At 40.7% G+C, this 25,055-nt stretch overlaps 1 protein-coding gene and 1 long non-coding RNA gene across 5 annotated transcripts in view; one reads left to right on the forward strand and one right to left on the reverse strand.

Moving 5' to 3' along the window:
* CXADR (CXADR cell adhesion molecule) overlaps window positions 1-14,650 on the reverse strand; it is a 56,842-nt gene extending 42,192 nt beyond the window's left edge. For 2 of the 4 annotated variants that reach the window (XM_040484146.1, XM_040484145.1), the window contains exon 1: window positions 8,656-8,746. In XM_040484146.1, the coding sequence (XP_040340080.1) occupies window positions 8,656-8,731 (76 nt within the window). In that variant the 5' untranslated portion in view covers window positions 8,732-8,746. Of the gene's footprint in view, window positions 1-2,241; window positions 2,359-8,655; window positions 8,747-14,482 lie in introns of those variants that run through there. The other 2 variants (XM_040484148.1, XM_040484147.1) reach the window with 2 other exon arrangements.
* A 47-nt stretch (window positions 14,651-14,697) lies between these two features.
* The window catches only part of LOC121036067 (uncharacterized), a 93,053-nt gene continuing 82,695 nt past the window's right edge, over window positions 14,698-25,055 (forward strand). Inside the window, exons 1-2 of the long non-coding RNA XR_005793217.1 lie at window positions 14,698-14,813; window positions 15,550-15,597. This is a non-coding gene — a long non-coding RNA (uncharacterized LOC121036067). The remainder of the gene's footprint in view (window positions 14,814-15,549; window positions 15,598-25,055) is intronic.

Below are 25,055 nucleotides of genomic sequence, written 5' to 3' on the forward strand. Positions count from 1 at the left end.
AAATTCTCTTTGAAGGAGGTACTACTATTATCCCCATTTTACAGTGAAGAAATCAAGACCCTGAGAGGTATCTGGGCTACTATGGAGAGCAAGATGTTCCCACACTTATCCTGTTGAGTTGAAGTCCACCAGTAAACACCCTTGAACACAGACATCTTGTTTTAAAAATCAGTATGAAATACAAGAGGTTTTAGACCCCACTCCAATCACTATGGTGGAGGAGAGTTTGAAGTTCACACTTTCCTCTGCTATACAAAATTTCTAAGTGACTCAGTTTCTTAAGCGGCTGGCTCTTGATTTCAGTTCAGGTCATAATGTCACAGTTCGTGGGATAGAGCCCCATGTCTGGCTCAGCACTGACAGCACAGAACCTGCTTGGGATTCTTTTTCCCTCCCTCTGCCACTTCAACTGCTCTCACGCACACATGTGTGCCTGGCTCCTCTCTCTCTCAAAATAAATAAACTTTAAAAATTGTTTAAAACAAAAGATTTTAAACTTATCTCTACATTCAACGTGGGGCTTGAACTCAAAACCATGAGATCAAGAGTTTCATGCTCTACCAACTGAGCCAGCCAGGCACCCCTGGGTGAACCTTTTTTTTAACAAGGAAATAAATACCAGACTAGGAATCTGTTGTCATTTGTCACAAAACAGTAACAATAACAAGAAACCCATTATCATTTTGAACATGTTGCTGCTTCTTTAGGGCTTAAACATAAATTAAGGATACTGAACCAAAATGTCTACTTCAGATCTAAATATGTCCTAATTTTAGATAATCAATCAACCAACAAGAAGTCTTCCCCTGACATCCATCTCCTCCCCTTCTTCTGCAACTCAAAGGTAGTAAGAAAGAAGTAGTTCTGAGCTCACTTAAATGTGCAGACATTTCTGAAACATTTGCATACTGAATTATGGAAACAGTTCTGTCCATTAATAGCATTGACTCCAAAGTAAGATTTGGGTTCAAATTCATATTGAGCTTACTAAATGATTGGTAAATTTCTAGCATTTTTAAGTCCGTGTGTTTCTCTCTTACAATGGGAATCAATACGGACGCCTGGGTGACTCAGTCAGTTAAGTATCCAACTTGGGCTCAGGCCATGATCTCATGGTTCGTGAGTTTGAGGCCCGCATCAGGCTCTGTGCTGACAGCTCAGAGCCGGGAGCCTGCTTTGGATTCTGTGTCTCCCTCTCTCTCTGCCCCTCCCCTGCTCATCATACTCTTGTCTCTTTCTCTCCCAAAAAATAAACATTAAAATTTTTTTCAAAAATAAAATGACAATCAATAGTAATAATGCCTACTTCATTGTAGGAATTAAATAAAAGAATGTATGTAAAGCTTTTAGAACAGTTCTAGCGCAACATGGTATCATCTTTCAATAAACAACATCTAATATGACAATTCACTGGCATCCTATAACACTATGTCACTTCTAGGACATAAACTCCTGTAGTGTTGGGAAGGTACTTTTTAAATTTTTTTTTTAATGTTTATTTATTTTTGAGACAGAGAGAGACAGAGCATGAACGGGGGAGGGTCAGAGAGAGGGAGACACAGAATCTGAAACAGACTCCAGGCTCTGAGCTGTCAGCACAGAGCCCGACGTGGGGCTTGAACTCACGGACCGCGAGATCATGACCTGAGCCGAGGCCGGACGCTTAACCGACTGAGCCACCCAGGAGCCCCAGGGTGGGGGCTTTTATCACTCACACTTAGCCGTGCCTTCCATACAGGACGAACTTAAAATCTGTTTTGTAAATAAATGACACTGAAATGTATCCACTAGGTTTGACAAAAAGAACATCACTGGTGACCTAGGCCAAATCTGATTTAGTGATGGCTTTGGGCAGTTACAGTGGAATACAGCTAACTACAAAGGTTGAGATGTGTGACTAGACACAGAAGTAGAAGGCTACTGTTTTAAGGAACTGGCTCTCAAGGGTAGGAGGAAAGTGGCAGAGTATGATGTGTGGTCAATGAAGGGTTGTTGTGAAATGGGAAATGTAGAGCATGTTTATATAAGTCAAAAGGAAAGAGCAAATAGAATGAAAGAGGTTTAAAAATACACAGAGCAGAACCCTCAGAAACTGAAGGAGCAAGACCCCAGAAAGAATGATGCCTAGAAAATAAGAAATAAGACAACCTTTAAATAAGAATGGAGGGAAGGAGTTAAGAGGACAGTACAATTATGGATAAGCTTATTCACTAAGGTACAAGAAATTAAGGGAATTTGTACCTGATAGCCTCTATTTCCTCTGTGACAAAGGAGACAAACAGCATTTACTTAGAATAAAAGAGGCAGAAAAAAATGTGGGCAGAGGGTTTTGGAAGGCAGGTTCAAGTTCTGAAATACCTGTGAAAGGAATGGGGAAAGAAGTGAGAGACTGCAGAATGGTACCACGAGTCCAAATGATACAAGCTCATAGTCGATGAAGCTGAGCAAAGATCTACATACTGACCTTACCATACCCTTTTCTCTAGTTTTATGGATTTGAAAATTTCCGGAATTAAAATGTTTTCTAAAAATGATGTGGCACTGGGGCGCCTGGGTGGCTCAGTCGGTTGAGTGTCTGACTTCAGCCCAGGTCCTAATCTCGCAGTTGACAAGTTCGAGCCTGGCGTCAGGCTCTGTCCTGACAGCTCAGAGCCTGGAGCCTGCTTCGGATTCTGTGTCTCCCTCTCTCTCTGCCCCTTCCCTGCTCATACTCTGTCTCTCTCTGTCTCAAAAATAAATAAACATAAAATAATAATAATTAAAAAAAGGGGATGTAGCAATATGCACCCCCCAGAAGAGCCAAAATGATAAAAGGCTTTGATGGGGACATGGAACAATGGAAACTCGCACACTGTATTGGTGGGAGTGTCAACCTGCACGATTAACTCTGGAAAACTGCAGCCGTTTCAACTAAAGCTAAACACAGGTATTATCTATGGGACCCCAGAAACAACATTCACAGGTAGAGAAATGTGTGCAAATGTGCACTGAAACATATGAATGAGAAAGTCACAGCAGCATTTTTCACAATAGAAAAAATTGGAAAAAAATGTCCAGCCACAGTAAAATGGGTAAGTCAATTGTAATATCGCCACACAATAGAATACCATGTAGCAATGCAAACAATCTACAGCTACAAAAAATGAATGATCTTACAAACATAAGTGAAAGTTACACCAAAAAACCCCCCCACAAAACATATATCATATAATTCCATTTCTATAAAGTGTTAATACTAACCTACACTGTTAGAAATCAGAAGAGAGTGAAGAAGTGACTGGAAAAGGCCGGGGACTTGAGATATGTCAGTAGACAGAAATGACACTGTTTTGAGGAACTTGGCTCTCAAGGGTAGAAAGAAAGTAGCGGAGTATGATGTGTGGTCAGGGAAGAGTTGTTGCGAAATGAGAAATGTGGGTTATATTCTATTTCCTACTCAGGGTAAGAATTACACGGATGTTTCTGTTTTGTGATAATGCTCTCACCTGTACACCTGTAAATAATGCTCTAAACTTTGCTCTTCTCTATGCATAAATGACATACTTGAGATAAAAGGTTTACTTTTCTTAATTTTTAAAATTTAGGTAAACTCTACCCAACATGAGGCTCAAACTCATGACCCCAAGATTAAGAGTTGCATGCTCTACCAACTGAGACAGACAACCCTAAAAGGTTTACTTTTAAAGAAATTTTAAAAGAGCTGAATGAGTTAGAGATAAAAGTTATTTTTATTTTGTTTTTGTTAAAAAAATCACATCCCACTGCTTTATAAATGGACTTTATATATTAAAAAAAAAAAAAAGTTGGCTCCGTAGCTCAGGGGTTAGAGCACTGGTCTCATAAAAAAAAAAAAGTCTAGCTAAAGTGGACAATAAAGTCTCTCCAATGTACACAGCTGAGCATCACAGTCCATGAGCAGGACCAAAGAAACTGGCCTGGAAGATCAATCCGTATCAGAGATGAGAACTGAGGTCTGACCAGGGGACCCTGGATTATTAAAGAAATTCTTGTTTTAAAGTAACCAGAAGTGGGGTAGAGGGTGGTTAAAGGCCTGAAGGTCTCACTGATACAAGAAGGTATGACAGAATTTCAGGAAAGCTCTAGGTGCCAATGACCACAGAGTTCAAGATTTCAGAGGAAAAAGTATAAAGAGAGGGTTACCTAAGTAAACTAGAGAGAAAATCACTGTATTTGAGAGGTCAAGGAACTGCTATGTAAGAATGGTGGAAGAATGAACTGTAAAAATGAAACATAATGCTGTGATGGGGGCAGGACAGGAGTATGAGGTAAGGCATTTGTCAGTCATTGTGAAGAAGCAACCAGAAGTTTGGTATAAGGAGAGGGCAGGAGTCTCAAGGTTGAAGGGCTAGGACACAAGGTTGAAGGGGGGGAAAGTAGTGTGGAGAAGCCAGTGGGGCCCAAAGAGAAAAACCAGAAAACCATACATTTTTATATCACGTAACATTTCTACTCTGATCCCCATCCTCCTCTGCTGAGAATCAGAGCTGGGGAGTAAGTGCCTGACTCGCTTCTCTGAACTGAAGCTTTCCTACAGTATCAGAATGGTGTCTTCTTCACATCTTCTGAAGCATCTGGCACAAAACCTCACCCACATGTACACATTATAATCTGTTTACCCCCAAATGTCTTCCATAAGAATTGAAGTTCTGAATAAGAAATATTCGATATATATTACAAACCAGGACCAGGAAAAACGTAAATTATAAAGGAAAGCCAGGGGAAATTAAGAAAGTAAACACGCAAGACAGATTTTCTGTCTTGGATTGTGACCCAACCCTTCCCCACCCTCTCTCCCCCCACCCTCTCCACAAACACAAATACTCCTCTCAAGAAATTTAAATCTCAACTGCAATCAGAATTAAGTCTAAGCCTTTTGTCGAACTATGTTACCTTCCCCATGTTTTCTAATTTTAGAATTCTCTGGCAAAACAAACGCAAACGGCATATTTTGCCTTATGGGTAAAGTAGATCCATTGCCATGGTGAATACTTTCATCGCCTTCACAGAATACGCTCTGTTGTTAAAAATCTGCCTTTGCCTCCTTGCTCATAAAAACCTCAGGCTCTCTTCCCTTCCTTTAATTAACATGAAACAGGAAAAGTGAGTACTTGGCAACACACACACACACACACACCCCTCAGGTGAAATGTGTTAAAAAGATGAGCTCACAGTAAGTAAGAAAGCAAAGAAATAGATATAACAGCAAAACGAGTAAATAATATTATCTCCTTACGGAAAATCCTGAAGGTAAGAAAAAAAGGGTTCATTACAATAAGAAAATCATCTCCATTGTAAGCATGTCTAACTTGATTGCCTCAATACTGGCATTAATTCCTTTCTAATACCCCAAAGTGAATTCAAATTTCCCTAGCAACCATCATCAGGGGCCATTCTGTCCTTATTTTCCACCTTTCCATAAATGCATTTATTGCCCTCACAGGCAAGTTAAAAATGTGATTTTGGTGCATGTATTTGTTTTTTCTGCCTCATACCTAAGATGTAAATGCACATAGCAATCGAATAAGGGCAGCTAATATAGTTTTGTGCATGGGTAACAATTGTTCTCATAATTTCAAGAAAGTTAGCTAGCATGTTACCAATAAGAATACTATGGATACAAATAATAACATAATTATCTCATAAGAACACTACACCCATGTTTGTTCAGTTAGCAGGATGTTCCGAGACTAGTTATGTTAGAAGGTGACTGGAACTAAAGCTTCAAATTCTAGACTTGTGCTGACCACCAGGATAGCTGCTAGCCACATTCGGCTACTGAGCACTTCAGACATGGCTGGTGCAAACTGAGACGTGTGTAGGCCAAATACTAACCAGATTTCAGAGAATTAGTGAAAAAAAATTTTTTAATCTTATTAATGTTTAATTTGATCACATGGAACTATTTTGTATATACTGAGTTAAACAAAATATATATTTTCCGAAGAACTGTATTGTCTCACAACTCTGGACTCAAATATTTCTAACAAGGTACAACCTGGTAGGTCTCAGGAGCCCGAGAGCTCCAATTCCATCTAAATCCCACCACCCCTGTAACATCCATAGATATGCTTAAGGCAAGCCAGAAAAAGGAACAAAATATATATTCAAATGAATTTCACTTTTTCTTTTTCCTTTTAAATGTGGCTACCAGAAAACTTTAAATTACATATGTGTCTTGCATTATATTTCTACTGGACAGAACTGTTTAGACCAATGTGACAATTTATTGGACTTAATTCCTATAAATTAGAGTAATACAAACTGTTCTTCCTACCCCAAGGATGTCAGAAGACCCAAATGAGATGGGTGTGAAATTGTCTTAAAAAATAAGGTACCTGGGTGGCTCAGTCGGTGAGCATCTGACTCTTGATTTCAGCTCAGTTATGTCTCACAGTACGAGAATTCGAGCCCAGCGTTGGGGCTCCTTGCTGACAACACTCGGAGCCTACTTGAGATTCTCTCTCCCTCTTCTCTGCCAACCCCCACCCCCAGCTCGAGCGCATACTCTCAATCTCTCTCAAAATAACTAAACTCAAAAAAATATATGGTACATCATAACTATGCATCGTGGTTCAGTGTGATGGGCTATAGTGACCGCAACATAGCACTGATTCAAATTCCAGTCCATGAAGTTATACAAACAATGCATATATTGGTATCTTTTATTGTAAAATATAAATTTAAGACTTCTATAATGTGTTTTTTGAAATAAAATATACGTGTATATTTAGCAGGGGGAAAAAAAGGTACAATCACTTTTCCAGCCCAGAGTTACCAGTAGATTCTAAAAGTATCAGATTTCACATTGTGCCACCAAGTAGGTTAAAGACTCTTCTCAATTCTTACCATACAAACTACCCAGGGCACAAAATACTCAAGAGTTTTTGTCTGGGCCATTAAGGAAAACCCCCATGGGACTCGTCTGGTATTCAAGAGTTCAAAGCTCTCTTCCCTGGGGAATCCAAGTGAGCCTGAGAGGGTCAGCTACAGTCACTCTAAGGATTTAACAGAGATGTGGCTGAACACATTTGATTCACTGTATCTGAATGTTTCTTGAGATTCCTTGAGAGCATGTGATCTGTGCAGCCAAACTACCCTTCCTATGGAGAAACCTGTAAAACTCACACAAAACATACATTTACACTATAAAATGGTGAGGTCGTGATTACAATTAGTTACTGTTTCTTCTTAAAATCTAAACAAATTTTTATGTCTTAGAAGTAAATTAAATCAAAGCCATTCATTCACATTCCAACTTATAAAACACCTCTGAAAGAATGAAAGTGATTTCATAGTTTCACAGGAAATTTGCATTGTCTCAGTTAACCAATTAACAATGGTTAATTTGACTGTTAATCCTTTTTCTCACCAACTATCAAAGGACAAACTAGACCATGCCTTGATCTCATACTTACCCTAAAATAGACTATTATCTCCCTCCCTTATCCTACCTTCTCTTTGTCAACAGGGCAGACCACAGTCTTTTCTTCTACAGCACACTGCTAATTAAAATTGCAAATAATGCTGAGTCAAGTTAAGGCCTTTAATGCTTAAACTCTAATTGGCTAACTCTTTATTAGAAACCAGGAAGAGTGAGTCAATGAGGTGAGGGAAGAAAGGTGAGAGAAAAGGCCTGTGAAAAAGCACAAAAGAGAAATTGTCTCTTTAAGTCACCATTTCACCAGTGAATGTAGAAACATTTTCAGCTTTCTTTGCATTTTTACAGAGACCGTAATGGATTCAACAGACTGAACAACTTACAAAGCAATACCAATAATAGACCCCCAAAGAGATCACCAAACCATGAGCTCCAAACCAGCTCCCCCAACAGCTCACTTCACCATGCCAGGGTGATGTTTTCCAACCCCTTCGCATTCCACTGTTTGTCATTTCCGCACCCACCCCCCAAATGTGGAGTAGAAAATGAGTAGGGAACCACCACTAGAAGAGGTTGTTGCTTTTTACTTATATTTCGCACCACACTCCTAATAGAAACCAGTCTAATTCCAACACCAATGTAACAATTATTCTAGAATATTAGATTTGTTTTCTTAAAAATATATAAGATAGATGAAAAACAGCAGGATAAAGCCATAAGTTCTTTTTAATTACATAATTTTTAATTATGTTCTGGGTTACTTTATCATTTTACAAATGTATTTTTTTAATGTTTTATTTATTTTTTGAGTGTGTGCGTGCATGAGTGGGGGAGGGGCAGAAAGAGAGTGGGAGAGAGAATCCGAAGTGGGGTCTGCACTGACAGGGTAACAGCAGCAAGCCTGATGTGGGGTTCAAACTCATGAATGGCAAGATCATGACCTGAGCTGAAGTCAATTACTCAACTGGCTAAGCCATCCAGGCACCCCATGGGCTAGTTACTTTATCCATTTCTTGCTGGCCACCAAATAAATGAACCAAAAGTTCCCACTATCAATTCTTGCCTTTATTTAATTACACCTGATAATGATTTGTATAAAACAGAGGAAAGGTAGAAACAACATGATTGGGAGAACAGGCTGCAACAGGAGATTACAATGAGACGGTGTTAACACAAATTCACTCCATTACCAAGCGCAGGGCAAAACGGACACACACAGCTTGCCTGTGCAGGGTACGGAGCCCAGCCCTGCTCACCTCTTCTGTGAGGAACATACTCTTGATCTTCAAGTGCTCTTTCCCTCCAGGTCTTTTTCCACAAGCCAACAAACATCAATTCCTGTCTAGAACATTTTCCCATTTAATTAGCATGGGCTGTGCATACACTGGGAACAAAATATGGAATCAACAGACAATCCTTGACAATCATGAAATGTACAGTCTGGTCAGGAAAAACAATTACAATAAAGGCCCACCTGACAAACATTAGAACACACTCCAGTAATGTAATGTGCTTGGAGTAGGGAAAAATTCACTTAATCAAAGGCCAACGAAGCTATTTCAACCATCTTAAGAGGTGATAACCTGGACTACGAGTAGTGGCTGGAGGGATACAAGTGACTTAGAAAGTGACTCGATGTAAGCAGATGAGAGAACAGGAAGAGTCCGTAAGGTACCCAGCTTTCTGCCTGGGTATTTTGCTAGCTGAAAAAGCCACTTAATGGGAGAGGGAACAGTCGTTATGTAGACAGGTTCAATTGGAGGCACCTGCAGAAAGTCGAAGCAGGGATGTCAAGTGGGTGGTTTCAAATGAGGGGAAAAAGCTTGGGAGACAGACTAGAAATAGACTGGAAGCTGTCAAGACATAAACGCTAACTGAAGCCATAAACTGAGGAACCCCAATATTTAAGGTACAAGGAGGAAATGGTGCACAAAGGAAAATAAGGAACAAGGTTCTAAGTCTGGGTGGCTGGAAGGTAAGGGAGTCCTTAGCTGCTTAGCTTCTGCTACTCTCCCTTGGAATGAAGGTCATTTGTGCAATGTTTCACTGTCAAGACAACTGCAAACGTTAAGCGTGTTTTTCATTCTTTACTTACCTGATGCCCACTCCTTAATATATGAATATCCAGCTGTACTCTATCCCCTACAGAAAACTGTCCTCCTTATAGAATCAAGAACTTCCTGAATGTCGCCAATAATCTCCCAATGGTAAGACCCACTGGCCTCATTTCTACATCAGTTTCTGGGATACCCTCATCCCATAGTTCTCCTACATGCGCCCCCCCATCACTCCTTATTATTCACCCTCTGTTTACTTATTAGATGTTGATGCTCTCCAGTGTCACATTTCACCATCTCTCCTAGTCCTACCAGCTTTTCCTGGTTAACCTTACACAGATGCCACCTATCAGTGGTGATTCTCAATTCTCTATCACCAAACTTTGTCTTTCCTGAGATCCAGTCCTTTGTTTCAATCTTCCTAATAGGTATTTTTTACCTCCATTCCCTTCGGGCTCCTCAAATATCACCTGTCTAAACTTAAGCTCATTGGTCATTTCCCCTAAAACTTGCTCCTTTTTTCTTTACCCTCTGTTGGTTAGTGACTTCACCATTCTCCCAAAGCCAGAAATCTTACTGCTTCTCTCCAACTTTTTCTTGCAATCAACCAGGTATCAGGTTTCACTGCACTTCCCTTAAAACTTTTCACACCAGAGGAAGCCCAACACAACTCTTGTGTTTTTGTTTTTTTTAACAGGGACTGCTCATGTGTAGATCATCCCAGATAGCTTCCTGTATCAGATCTATTGGTTCTATCTGCCTCCAGAACTGCCTCCAGGTTCATCATTCAAGAGAATAATCTCAGTGTATAATCTCACTTTTTTAATGCCTTCACAAGTTTCTTTGTACCACCAAGGAGGGTGGCAGCACTTGACAGCTGTCCATCATCTTCATCTACTAAGCTCCTGGCACAGCCTTAGATCTTCACCCACCCACAGTGTGGGTCACTGGTTAAAAGGCAAAATCTCAGGCCTCACCCCATATTTTCTTATAAGAAAGACTCAGGCGCACATCAAAACTTTGAGAAGTGCTGGTTAGATGCTCTAATGCACTGAATTTCTCACCTCTCACAATACATTATATCCTTTCAGAACTCCGTGACTTTGCAAAAGCTGTACCATCTGCTGGGAATGTCCTATCAAACCTTTGCACCTACTACTGTAAGGGCGCCTAGTACAGGCACAGTACATAGTAGGCCATAAATATTTGAATGATTGGATCATTAATCAATTAATTAACAGATGAGTTAGGCTCCAGACTTGCACAGTGTAAGGTACTAAAGTGCATTCGGATGGAATGTGAATGTTAAGCAGTTGGAAACAGTGGCCCAGAATTCAAAGGAGAGGTAGGCTGAGCTGGCACTATTTTTAAGTCATTAGCAACTGCTTGGAGGTTACAGTAATGGGTAGATGAGGTCACCCAGGTCTAAGATTGAAAGAAGAGGACTATGGGCCAAATCTTGGCTAAGGTTGACATTTTAGAGACCTTCTGTAGAAGTCAATGAAGAGCAAGTTAACAGTGTGGGAAAGAACCAAAAAGAAGTTCCAAAAGATAAGCGTATTTGGAACACGGTGATTGTTACCTTTGGCAACTAAAGTGGAACAGAACAATGAGATCAAAGATAAAGCAGAAGCTTAACTTTAGACTAACAACTGAATGAGACAAGGCTACTGGAATGATCACTAGAAGGACCATCTTTATTTGCTGAGAAGGGAAAGAGAGAGAAAGAGAGAGAGAGAGAGAGAGAGAGAGAGAAATGGAACCAATGAGAGCTACGTCATATACACAGGCGTAGTGGTAAAAAAGCTGCAAACTTTTAGCCACACAATATTGCTGAACATTTGCTATTTGCCACATACCACAAGCTAACTAACACTGGGACTGTAACAAGAACACAGGTCATGCCCCTGCCCTCTGACCTAGTGCAATGAGATAAACTGAGTGACTGACGGACACCCCACAACGAGCAGGGTAAGGAGCCAATCTAACGTGGCTTGCCTCTGAGGAGGGGGGACTTTTTTTAGGTGGTTGGTATAATGGCCAAAATGTGAACAGTAAGAGACATATATAGAGGAGATAAAGTTCCCACTTAATCTTCATATATTTTATGCAAAAGAAGACTTCCGGAAAGCAAAATGATAAACATTTCACTTTGCTCCTCAACAACTCTGCGGTGGTAGGATCCCTACTATTGACACATAAAGCAACTGAGGCACACAGAAAGGACAGGGGCCTGCAGCCATCAAATGACTAACAAGCGGTAGGTAGACAAGTAATTTTTAGTTTCACTCATGCTGACAGTGTGAGAAACAGCAGCCCCCCAAACTTTAACAAGATCCCCAGGTGATGCTGATGCTGCTGGTACATGGGCCATGTCAGTTTTACAACACTAAGCCCTGACTCCCCGTGTCTTCATAATGGTGCCAGGAAGCATTCAACTAAAATCAAAAAAGTAAAGGGCTAATAACAGAAGACTTCAGTATTTGGCACACAGCAGGTTCTTATTACATGACAGATAACCAGTGACAAAAATTTAGGATGTCAATCAGAGGTAATCAAAGAGGAAAGAGGCAAAATAACATGGTGGTAAGAGCAAGGATTAAAGAGGAAGTTTGTGACCTTGGCAAATTAAGTTATATAACTATTCTATGCCTCAGTTTCCTCACAGGTACAATAGGGATCATTGTAATACACACCCTCTAGGGTTACTAGGTAGATGGAGTATATGTAAAGCCCTTAACAGTGTCTGGCATTTAATAACTGCTCAATCAAGGCTTTAATTTTACTACGATTGCTACAGCTATACTACCACTGCCACTATTATTAGTGGCACTACCACTGCCACTATTATTACTGTGACTTAGGTAGTATGACTTGCTGCTGGGTGGGTAATAAAATGCATCAAAAGGACTTCCACTAGCAACCAAAATATACCACAAAACGCTTTACAACCCATATGGAGACAAATCTAGAAGAAAAATAGCACTGCAATTTTTAATCTGTAAGCCTCCTCCACTCTGTTTTGCCAAATGTAGAAGCCAATCATGTTACCACCCAAACTGAATTCATAGCAACGGACTTCTAAAATGGCAAAGAGTATCTCAAGAAATACTTGGAGCCATACATCAGTTACATAGTTTTTGAGTTGTTCCCTAAGCTGGGAAATTGGAACTAAAAATAGTTGTCTTGTTAAGCTAAGGACAATAGTCCTTTAATGAGAAGCTCATTGTGCCTAACAAAGTGAGGCACCCAGAAAAAATGAAATCCAGACAATTAGTTGGACATCCCCAGGGGGTGAAAAACAGAATCCTCTTCAGGGCGCCTGGGTGGCTCAGTCGGTTAAGCGGCCAATGTGGGCTCAGTCATGATCTCCTAAATTTGTGAGTTCGAGTCCCACCTCGGGCCCTGCGCTGACAGCCTGGAGCCTGCTTCAGATTCTGTCTCCTCCTCTCTCTGCCCCTCCCCAGCTCGCACTCTATCTCTGTCTCTCTCAAAAATAAACATTAAAAAAAATTTTTTTTAAATCCTCTACATTGTTTATGGTATTCCACTTTTCTGCTCTAAATGTAGCCTAAAATATTCTTCCCATAGAGAACATGTGTTCTCCACTTCAACTTCAGCTTAGTCCTTGACAAAACAAAGATAGGAATGTACCAAGTAAACTGGTTACTGACCCTTCATCTTTTGCAGAAGCTTTACTTTGGAAATTTCACCCAAGTCTAAATGATATGTATCAAAAAGGTGGAGGTGGTGCTATAGTCTGAAGATTAGACTTGGTAATAGAATGTTGATCCCATGAGTAATGCTCACAGATGTGGCATCCAACAATGGAATTAACATTTCAACAGGAAACGGAGAGCCATCCCAACAGAAAGGGCCACCCGATCCTTTCGGATTTAAAAAAAAAAAAAAAAAAAAAAAAAAATCCTTCCAGAAGCTACACGAATGTGTCTCCAGGGTCCCACCCATGGATTTTTTTTTCCTTTAATTAACAATTTGGTTCTAAAATACAAGTGCTTACCCTGACAAACAAGATCAGGTAGTTAAAACACTGACATGAAAACAGATCACTTAAAGTGTCAAATGATTGTGCCTTCTAATAGTCCACGCATTTTTTAAATGCCTTTTTTCCCCTCCCGAGAAAGACGCAGTCGAAAAATGTACTTGGCGAATCCTTTAAGAAGTGCCCCGTACAAGTCATCCCCTCTTATCTTCAAAATGAATTAACTCATCATAAATTCAAACCGAGGTTACGAATTTCTCCTTTGCACTTTGCGCCGGGACTCCGGAAACCAAAACCGCATTTTTTATTTTTTTTTTTTGCTGGAATCTACTTTTGATTTAACACGGTCTACTTCGTCGTGTTACCTTCTAGGTAACAGCTCGTGCTTGGGCTCTCCTCTCTACCAGACCAAGAAGGCTCAGGCTACGGTTCGTTCAGCGCCTCTTTCCTAGAGGTAGCCTGGACGATTTGAGGCACTGAAAAGCTCGGTGTCTATTTAATCATGGCGTTTGTAATTCAGCCTCCCCGTTTGGACTGCTCAACACCTGCAAACTCGCAGCCCAAGGCTTTGGAAATCGAGTAACCCTGGACGGACACAACACCGCGGCTAACAAGGGAAAAGGCAAGCGCGAATAAAGCAAACCTTGCACCCGCAGCAAAGAATGGTCTGGGAGAGACGCCAGGCGCATCCGGCACGCCGCGCCCGGCACGCCGCGCCCGAGGAGCCCCTGTACCGCCGCCCCTCATCTCGGGGCTCGGTCCCCACCATCTCCAACTCCCCCCCGGACACTTCATGCCCCTGCATGGCTCTATTCCGAGCCATTCCACCTTCCCGGCTCGCACGCCCGGCTCCGCAAACCACCGCATTTGATACCTCCCGCACGGCCACCACTGCCGCAGCGCCCCCAAACCGCACCCGTCCCCTCCCCCACGCCTCATTGTTCCCGGGTGGCCGCAGGCAGCGAGCGCCCCAGGGCGGTGCCGGCAACAGGAACCCTAGGAACTGAATTGCCCCCCACTCACCCGCGACTCCCCACAAGACGACGAATCGCAGCAGAAGCGCCATGGTGGCGGCCCGGCCGTGGGCGGTGACTGAAGGTAGGCGGCTCTCACCCGGGGTCTCAGTCACCCTGCGCCTTGCGCGCTCCCGACTGGCTGGCGGCGGCTGCACCTCCGCACCCCCGTCCCACCCCACCCTTGCACGGCAGGTGAAATACGTCACTTCCGGTAGTGGCTGAGCCCCGCGGCGCGCGCCGGCTCCGCCAAGAGCGTGGGGTTGCCGTGGCAACCAGTGCGGACTGCCCTAGGGATCCTCTGGAATAGAATTCCCCGGCCAGCTGCGCTCTGTCTTGGGGTGAGCCGGCAGCCATTCCCCCCATGAGCCCAGGTCCCCGCTTCAGTGCCTTTAGTTAAATCAGGGTGTGTGCACTAGGGTCGAGCAGGCTCCTTTCCCCAGTTGCGGTCGCGCCCTTGCTTCAGGATGAGGCACGGAACGACCCACGCCTGCGGTCCTGCCCCGGGATCCTGAAGGGCGGCAAACACGGTTGGCCCCGCAGGCGCTCACCCCGCCCTCCCCTCTGGCTGGTACGGAATGAGGGGCCTCCAGCCGCGCGTCCCACCTCTGGCGGTTTGCTGCGAGGTCTCCCTCCTAAGGCTGTGAGGACCCAGAACCAGGCAACCCACCCTACCCCGGGCATTTGCTTCCATATCGTTGAGTCGGTGGGCTGATGCGGAAGGCTCGAGAAGGCTTTTCCCTATCTCCAGTAATGACCGAACCCCTCAGCTGCAGCTTCGGATTTGGGAAATATCTGGACTGGTGGTTTTTGACCCTGTGTATTTAAAGGTTATTCTAACCCTATAATTGGCCATCGTGGACCAGTGAGCTTTAAAAGTGAGGCTAAGTAGGGGTGGTTAAAGGCTGGAGGCGGTGTTGGGGGGACCAGCGAAAGAGATTTTGAATCTCCTGGTCTGCCCTACAGTGTCACTTCCTGGAATCCTCCATACTTGTTCTTGTGTCATTTGTGTTCTCAGTTGCCCTTTCCAGATAGGGTTTGTATATAACTGCTAAGAGACTTTTGTGTTTCCAACAGTTCCCTATCTGGAGTGACTTAGAGGAGAGAAGCAGTGTGGTGCAGTGGGTAAGTTCTTGGGTCCTGGAAAGGGACAGTTAACTGGGCAAGTGTTTTGGAAATACACCTAGCTTTGGCACTGTGCCTGGCACATAATAAATACTCAGTCAAATGACAGCTAATAGCAGTGCTTCAGATCCCCTCTCCCTCTCTCTCTGCCCCCCCCATAAACATTTTTTTTGAAGTGGCAGCTAATAAAGAATAATATTGGAAAATTCTTATTATTTGTTGAACCAGCAAAGAGAAAATAAATCAGTTGTTGGTAAGACCAAAGTTGCTCAGCTGCAATTTAGCCTCGTGGTCGGCTATACTGACTGCATATTAAAATGATCTAGAGGGGGCCTCCCTGTCCCTGTCGGTGGAGCTTGGGACTCTTAACGTCAGGGTTGTAAGTTCAGTTTCACTTTGCATATAGAGATTACTTTAAAATAAAATCTAGGGGCGCCTGGGTGGCGCAGTCGTCGGTTAAGCGTCCGACTTCAGCCAGGTCACGATCTCGCGGTCCGTGAGTTCGAGCCCCGCGTCAGGCTCTGGGCTGATGGCTCAGAGCCTGGAGCCTGTTTCCGATTCTGTGTCTCCCTCTCTCTCTGCCCCTTCCCCGTTCATGCTCTGTCTCTCTCTGTCCCAAAAATAAATAAACGTTGAAAAAAAAAATAAAATAAAATCTATAAAAAATAAAATCATCCAGAGAACTTGTTCAAAATACCAGTATCTGAACCCTCTCCAGTGATCCTGATTCAAAGGGCCTCCAGTGGAGTCGTGACTGATCTACGGAGGAGAGTTCAGAGTAACTGCTAGGGATTTCCTAGCAGAGGAAACAAAAATTCTACCTGATATAATTGAAGGTATAAAATATTGGGAACTTAAATTTTTTCTTAACACATTATAGTTCATGAAATTAGAAAAGAATAAATATTAAAGTTGTTCATATCTATTTCAGACTGTTATATGAGAATTTCTCTAGTATTAATCACTTCAAAGCAGCAACATTTATTTTAAGTGTCTCTGGTAGAAATTAAACTCACCCTTCATGGGTTATCTCAACCACATACTAGAGGAAATCTTTTGAAATTATCCAGAAGGATTTTTATCGTAACATTTTCCTTCTAGTACTTTTTTTTTTTCCAATCTTTCCCTTTTGCCTCCTTCTGTGGTAGACATTTTCATACCTATCAATCACTTCTTACTCTGTATATTTCTAGAAGGCCAGAAAGGCACATTATTTATTCATCTTTGTCACTCTAGGAAGCCAGCCCATAGTAGAATCTAGTATTTGTTGAACTGAGTATATTTAATTCATATGTTAATATGTTGATGTATGTTAATAAAAAGTATTTAAATATGTATACAATAACTCACAAATCATCACATCTGAATATGTCTTTTTAGAATGCACCTTTAAAATGTAAATTTTACAAAATTAATGTTTTTTTTATTGGTTGGAGGTTTTTTTTTAGTTTTTATTTAAGTAATGTCTACACCTCACATGGGGCTTAAACCCACAATCCTGAGATCAAGTGTCTCATGCTTCTCAGACTGGGCCAGCCAGACACCCCCAAAATTAGTGTTTTACCCTTCATTAGGTTACTGAACACAAATTTTTCCAAGTATATCATCTCTAAGATTTAAGTAACTTTGAAAGGAGTAATTTACCTTATTCAGGAAACTATTCTTTAAACAATTATATCAAAGATGGGGGGGAGGAAAAAAGTTAAATGGAGTCATCTTTACACTTTGGTTTATGACTATATTATTTCATAAAAACAGCAGCTAAAATTATGCCAATATCTGAAACTTATTAATACCTTTAAGAAGCCTTTGTGGCTAAGGGTGCCTGGGTGACTAAATTGGTTAAGCATCCGACTTCAGCTCAGGTCATGCTCTCACAGTTCGTGGGTTCAAGTCCCATGTCCAGCTCTGTGCTGACAGTTCAGAGCCTGGAGCCTGCTTCAGATTCTGTATCTCCCACTCTTTTTGCCCCTTCCCCACTCACACTTTATATCTGTCTCTCAAAAGTGAATAAACATTTAACAAAAAAAGGCTTTGTGGCTATAGTTAGCTTAGAAATTATGTATACAAAACTGTAATGAGATAATGTCATTAATTCTGGATCATGCAAATTATTGATCCTTTGATATATTTTTCTAACTCTTTATTAGAGAGAGAGATTGCACGTGTGCTCACACACACACACACACACACACACACACACACACGAGAGCAGGGGAGGGGCAGAGAGAGAGGAGAGAGAATCTCAAGCAGGCTCCATGCTGTCACCACAGAGAACGACTCAGGGCTCAATCCGAAGAGCCTTGAGATCATGATCTGAGCCAAAACCAAGAGTCAGATGCTTAACCTTTTAACCCACTGAGCCCCCAGGCGCCCCTGATTATTTGATATTTTCAAAACAAGCTGACAATAGTGCACAGCCATTAAATGAATTGTCCTAGTTTAGTAAAGCACCAAGGATTCCATATTGTATAGCCTCTAAACCAGCAGAAAGGTGATTCTTGGTCTGTCAAGAAGGTGATAATTGTGGAGACATAAACAACTATGTTTAACATAGCATATGTTCTTACGAAGATTTCTCAGCAGCAGTGAACTTGTCAACACACTGAGAGATAATTAAAATCCTATGAACACATTCAGAGATTGACTTATTCATAAGAATTAAAGGATTTTTCCCTGTTACCAACCTGGACTATGAAGGCATGTGAAGCAAGAAACTTTCTTTCATAGATGACACTGGCTGATTTTTATATTTTCTGGAAAATGAAATGAAGGTTTCTGGTGCACCTGCCTGCCTCAGTCCAGAGAGCATGCAACTCTTGATCTCAGAGTCATGAGTTCAAGCCCCATGTTGGGTATGGAGCCTACTTACTAGAAAAAAAAAAGAAGAAAAAAGAAAGAAATGAAGGTTTCTCACAAGTGTTCTACTTGCAATATCAAGAACATGGGTTTCATGGGTTAATACCATCCAACACATCTATTTACCCCTGTGCAAATGAATTTATAAATACATTTTTAGTTTAATGCCATGTATATAATATTTAGAAATCAACCCTTAGTCAGTGACCTAGAATTTTTTTTTTTTATTCCCAATAATGTGATTCCAGAAGGAATACACAGGAGTGGTAAGTTTAGGGGCACCTGACTGGCTCAGTCAGTGGAGCGTGTGACTCTTGATCTTGGGGTTGTGGGCTCAAGTCCTATGTTGGGTGTAAAGATTATGTAAAAATAAAATCTTAATACTAACAAACCAGATCCAACAATACATTAAAATAATTATTCACCACAATCAAGTGAATCCTGGGATGCAGGGCTGGCTTAATATCTGCTAATCAATGTGATATATCATATTAATAAAAGAAAAGATGATAACTATGTGATGCTCTCAATAGATGGAGAAAAAGCATTTGACAAAAAACAGTACTCTTTCTTGATAAAAACCCTCAAGAAAGTAGGGATAGAAGGAACATACCTCAGGATCATAAAGGCCATATGCGAAAGACCCAAGGCTAATATCATCCTCAGTGGGGAAAAACTGAGAGCTTTCCCCTTAACATCAGGAACATGTCAGGGATTTCCATTCTCACCAGTTTTTCAACATACTGTTGAAAGTCCCAGCCTCAGCAATCAGGCAAAAAAAGGAAATAAAAGACATTCAAATCAGCAAGGAGGAACTCAAACTTTCACTCTTCGCAGATGACATGATATTCTGTGTGGAAAACCCAAAGACTCTGCCAAAAAACTGCTACAACTGATCCATGAATTCAGCAAAGTGGCAGGATATAAAATCAATGTACAGAAATCGGTTGCATTTCTATACACCAAAAATGAAGCAGCAAAAAGAGAAATCAAGGAATTGATCCCATTTACAACTGCACGAAAAACCATAAAATACCCAGGAATAAACCTAACTAAAGAGTAAAATACCTATACACTGTAAACTATAAAAAGCTTATGAAAAAAAATGAAAAAAATCCAAAAAAAAAAAAAAAAAACAAACAAGGAAAAACATTCTATGCTCATGGATTGGAAGAACAAATATTGTTAAAATGTCAATACTACCCAAAGCAATATACACATTCAATGCAATCCCTATCAAAATGGCACCAGCATTCTTCACAGAGCTAGAACAAACAATTCTAAAATTTGTATGGAACCAGGGGAACCTGGGTGGCTCACTCTGCTAAGCGTCAGACTTCAGCTCAGGTCATGATCTCATGCACAGTCTGTGAGTTCGATTCCTGCATGGGGCTCTGTGCTGACAGCTGAGAGCCTGGAGCCTGCTTCAGATTCTGTGTCTCCCTCTCTCTGCCCCTCCCCTGTTCATGCTCTGTCTCACTGTCTCTCAAAAGTAAATAAATGTTAAAAAAAATTGTAAGGAATAAAATAAAATTTGTATGGAACCAGAAAAGACCCCAAATAGCCAAAGTAATGTTGAGAAAAAAACCCAAAGCTGAAAGCATCACAATTCCGGACTTCAAGCTGTATTACAAAGTTGTAATCATCAAGACAGTGTGGAACTAGCACAAAAACAGACACATAGATCAATGGAACAGAATAGAGAACCCAGAAATTGATTCACAAAGGTATGGCCAACTAATCTTTGACAAAGCAGGAAAGAATATCCAATGGAATAAAGACAGTCTCTTCAGCAAGTGGTGCTGGGAAAACTGGACAGTGACTTGCAGAAGAATGAACCTGGACCACTTTCTTACACCATACACAAAAAAAAAACTCAAAATGGATGAAAGACCTAAATGTAAGACAGGAAGCAATCAAAATCCTAGAGGAGAAAACAGGCAACAACCTCTTTGACCTTGGCCACAGCAACTTCTTACTCGACATGTCTCCAGAGGCAAGGGAAACAAAAGCAAAAATGAACTATTGGGACCTCTGCACAGGAAATCTTCTGCACAGCAAAGGAAACAATCAGCAAAACTAAAAGGCAACCAACAGAATGGGAGAATATTTTTGCAAATGACATATCAGATAAAGGGTTAGTATCCAAAATCTATAAAGAATTTATCAAACTCAACACCCAAAAAACAAAAAATCCAGTGAAGAAATGAGCAAAAGATATAAATAGACACTTTTCCAAAGAAGACATCCAAATGGCTAACAGACACATGAAAAGATGCTCAACGTTGCTCATCATCAGGGGAATATAAATCAAATCCACAATGATATACCACCTTACACCTGTCAGAATGTCTAACATTAACAACTCGGGCAACAACAGATGTTGGTGAGCATGTGGAGAAAGAAGATGCAAACTGGTGTAGCCACTCTGGGAAACAGTATGGAGGTTCCTCAAAAAATTAAAAATAGAACTACCCTACAACCCAGCAATTGCACTACTAGGTATTTATCCCAAGGATACAAAAATGCTGATTTGAAGGGCACATGCACCTCAATATTTATAGCGGCACTATCGACAGTAGCCAAAGTATGGAATGAGTCCAAATGTCCATCACCTGATGAATGGATAAAGATATGGTGCATATATATACAATGGAATATTACTCCGCGATCAAAAAGAATGAGATCTTGCCATTTGTAACAATATGGATGGAGCTAGAGTGTATTATGCTAAGCAAAATAAGTCAGTCAGAGAAAGACAGATACATGATTTCACTCATGTGAAATTTAAGAAACAAAACAGATGAACATAGGTGAAGAGAAGCAAAAATAAAATAAAACAGACAGCGAGTCAAACCACAAGAGACTCTTAAATACAGATGAGGGTTGCTGGTAGGGTGTTGGGTGGGGAGATGGGTAAATGGGTGATGGGCATTAAGGAGGGCACTTGTTGGGATTAGCACTGGGTGTTATACATAGGGGATGAATCACTGGAATCTACTCCTGAAATCATTATTACAGTATATGTTAACTAACTTTGATTTAAATAAAAATAAAATAAAGTGAAATGAAAAATAAAATATGATCTTAAAAAAAAGAAAGTGATGGGGCGCCTGGGTGGCGCAGTCGGTTAAGCGTCCGACTTCAGCCAGGTCACGATCTCGCGGTCCGTGAGTTCGAGCCCCGCGTCAGGCTCTGGGCTGATGGCTCAGAGCCTGGAGCCTGTTTCCGATTCTGTGTCTCCCTCTCTCTCTGCCCCTCCCCCGTTCATGCTCTGTCTCTCTCTGTCCCAAAAATAAATAAAAAAAAAAAAAAAAAAAAGAAAGTGATAAGTTTATACAGACTAAAATTAAAGATTTTATTGCTGTCCTTTGAATTTTCTTATCCAAGAATAGTCTGTTTGTTCCAATTGCTTTATTTGTTTTGGTCTCTGTCACTTCATGCTAGTTGCTTTTCTCCAATTTCTGCTAATTTCTTGTTTTCTGCTCAAAGGTTAAAATAGGGCAGAAAAAAGGAAGCATATTGAAAATTCCCGGCTTATAGGGGACATTTTTCCATTGTGGTCTCAGACTGGGTCAATCTGGGGAGACCACCAATAAAATTACTTTTAGAAAATACAACTGGTATCTAGCTCTTGGGAGTAAACACATGGTTAGCTAACTTTATTATTATTATTATTATTATTATTATTATTATTATTATTTTTAAGGTAGGCTCCAGGCCCAACATAGTGCTCAAACTCATAACCCTGAGACCAAGAGTCTCATGTTCTACCGCCTGAGCCAGCCAGACACCCCTGAGCCAGCTTTCTGGAAGGATGGCTGGAATAGCACTGAGGGCATCAACTTTAGTATATAAATACTAAGCAAAAATCTGCCCTCAGTTGAGGTGAATGTCCCCGTGCATATTGAAATGTTAAAAACCTGAAGAAAATTAACAGTAATTTTCTGAGTAATACAAGGATCTCAGACTGGTTTAATTCCTGTCAAATACCTCTCCTAATTTATATTGTAATCTAATGTTTTTGTTCTGTACACATTGTAAAGTATACCTTGTCATTTTTTTAATATAGCCAATGTTTTTTTTTTTTAATTTTCTTTAATGTTTATTTATTTTTGAAGGAGAGAGAGACAGAGTGTGAGCAGTGGAGGGGCAGAGAGATGGAGGGAGACACAGAATCCAAAGCCGGCTCCAAGCTCTGAGCTATCAGCACAGAGACCAATGTGGGGCTTGAACCCATTAACTGTGAGATCATGACCTGAGGTGAAGTCGGATGTTTAACTGACTGAGCCACCCAGGCGCCCCTTAATATAGCCGATGTTTAACTAGATTTGTCTACATATCTTTTCATCATTTCTTCTTGCATATCAGACCACTTCTGGGATGATTTGCCTTCTTCCAGAAATATGTCCCTTATAAATTTCTTTACTGAGGATCTCTTTAAGGTAAACTTTGTTTCTGTTTGTCTAAAAATATCTATTTTTAATTTAAAAGGTAGAGTTCTTGGTATATAGAATTTGGGGCTTATTGGTCTTTTCTGTCAATGCTTTCAAAATACTATTCCACTGGGGACGCCTGGGTGGCTCAGTTGGTTAAGAGCCTGACTTCAGCTCAGGTCATGATCTCACAGTTTGTGAGTTGATCCCCACCTCGGGCTCTGTGCTGACAGCTCAGAGCCTGGAGCTGCTGCTTTGGATTCTGTGTCTCCCTCTCTCTTTGCCCCTCCCTTGCTCTTGTTCTCTCTCTCTCAAAAATAAAATAAAGACACTAAAAAAAAAAAAAAAAAAAATACTATTCCACTGTACTCTGGCTTCCTTTGCAGCTCTAATAAAGTCTATCTAATGATCTTTGTAGATCATCTGGCTGTTTTTAAAAATTTCTCTTTGATTTGTTGTTCAGTTTCATTACGTTGTGTCTAATTTGGGATTTCTGTTTATTTATCCAGCCAGGGATTTCCTGAACCTGAGAGAATGCCTGTCATCTCTCAATTCTTGAAAAATCTCAATATTCAAATTCTTGTTGAATATTGCTTTTTTCATATTCTCTAAGATGTGCCCTCTGAGATGCCCATTAGATGTATGTTACAACTCATTCTATCCTTCACATCTCATCCTTTATCATTTTCATATATTTAATATTCTGAGCTGAATCCCAGGTAATTTTTTCAGTTTTATCTTCAGTTTGCTCTTCAGTTGTGTTGAATCTACTCTTCAATTCTCTGAATGAGTTTTAATTTCAATTAAATTTTTTCATCCATAGATATTTAGTCTTTTTTTATATTTGTTGGGTTTCTTATTCTGTACTCATACGTCCAAATATTTTCTCCCAAATATTTCTTACATTTCTTTAAACATATTAAATGCACTTAATATATCTTACGTGTGCAATAATTATGTGATTTGAAATCTTTGGGTACCTCATTTTGTTTTTTGTTGTTTATACAGATTCTTGCATGTGTTAGGCTTCTTTTTTCATGTTTTATGGTTATTTTTTATTGCAAGTGGGTATTTGTGGAACTTTATCTTTGTGGAGTATTTGAGGGTTTGAAGTGTTTTCCTTGAGAGAGAATTTATATTAGCTTCTGCCAGGATCCAAGGGCACTACCAATCCAGGAAAACTTTAAAAATAATTTTTGGCATTAAGCTCCCAAATGACACGATTAATATAAATTTGGATCATAAACCAGCATGAGGAAGGGCTGGTAGTTATAAATACTCTAAATTCTCAGATGAGGCTCATCATTCTCAGATCTTCCTTAGCCCTTTAAAATAAAATAACACTCCTGTAGTCTGTAGATTGGCTGTACACAGAAATCAGACCACATCTTCCTTTGTTGACAGCCCTCTAGGGTTTTTCATTGAGCTTGCTCCATTCAGTTTGTGGAATCACTTGAAAAACATTGTATTTAGTCGCTTTTGCAAGATTCTCTAGTGTCTGGGTGGAATAAATAAATCCTTGTTAAGGATTTCTTCAGCAGGTTTTCCTCAAACTATCTAAATTAGGGCATTTCCAGGGCCACATTCTGACTATTGGGGACCCTAGGTACTTTTATCTCTGTGGTCCCCTCCCACCACAAAAGATATTTAAAATTGTCTTTCACAACTGTGTTGGTAAAAAGACAAGTTTAATCCAGGCTACATTATATCATTATTTCTTCTGATTATTATTTGTTTTAATGTTTATTTTTTAGAGAGAGCACATGTGTGCACATGAGAGCAGGGGAAGATCAGATAAAGAGGGGGACAGAGGATTTTACGTGGGCTCTGTGTGGACACCAGAGAGCCTGATTCGGGACTCAAACTCAAACTGCGAGATCATGACCTCAGCCTAAGCCGGACACTTAACCGACTGAGCTACCCAGGTGCCCCTATTTCTTCTGAGTTTAAAAGAAATGAAAACATATTCTTTTTTTTTCAATGTTTGTTTATTTCTGAGAGAGAGAGAGGCAGAGAGCCAGGGAGATAGAGAATTTGAAGCAGCCTCTCCATACTGTCAGTGTAGAGCCCAACGCGGGGCTCAGACTCACAAACTGAAGTGTGAGATCATGACCTGAACCGCTTAACAATTGAAGCACCCAGGTGCCCCAGAAATGAAAACAT

This window comes from Herpailurus yagouaroundi, unplaced genomic scaffold (genome assembly GCF_014898765.1).
Source record: "Herpailurus yagouaroundi ecotype Mexico unplaced genomic scaffold, PumYag 162, whole genome shotgun sequence".
In the NCBI taxonomy this organism is placed as follows: domain Eukaryota; kingdom Metazoa; phylum Chordata; class Mammalia; order Carnivora; family Felidae; genus Herpailurus; species Herpailurus yagouaroundi.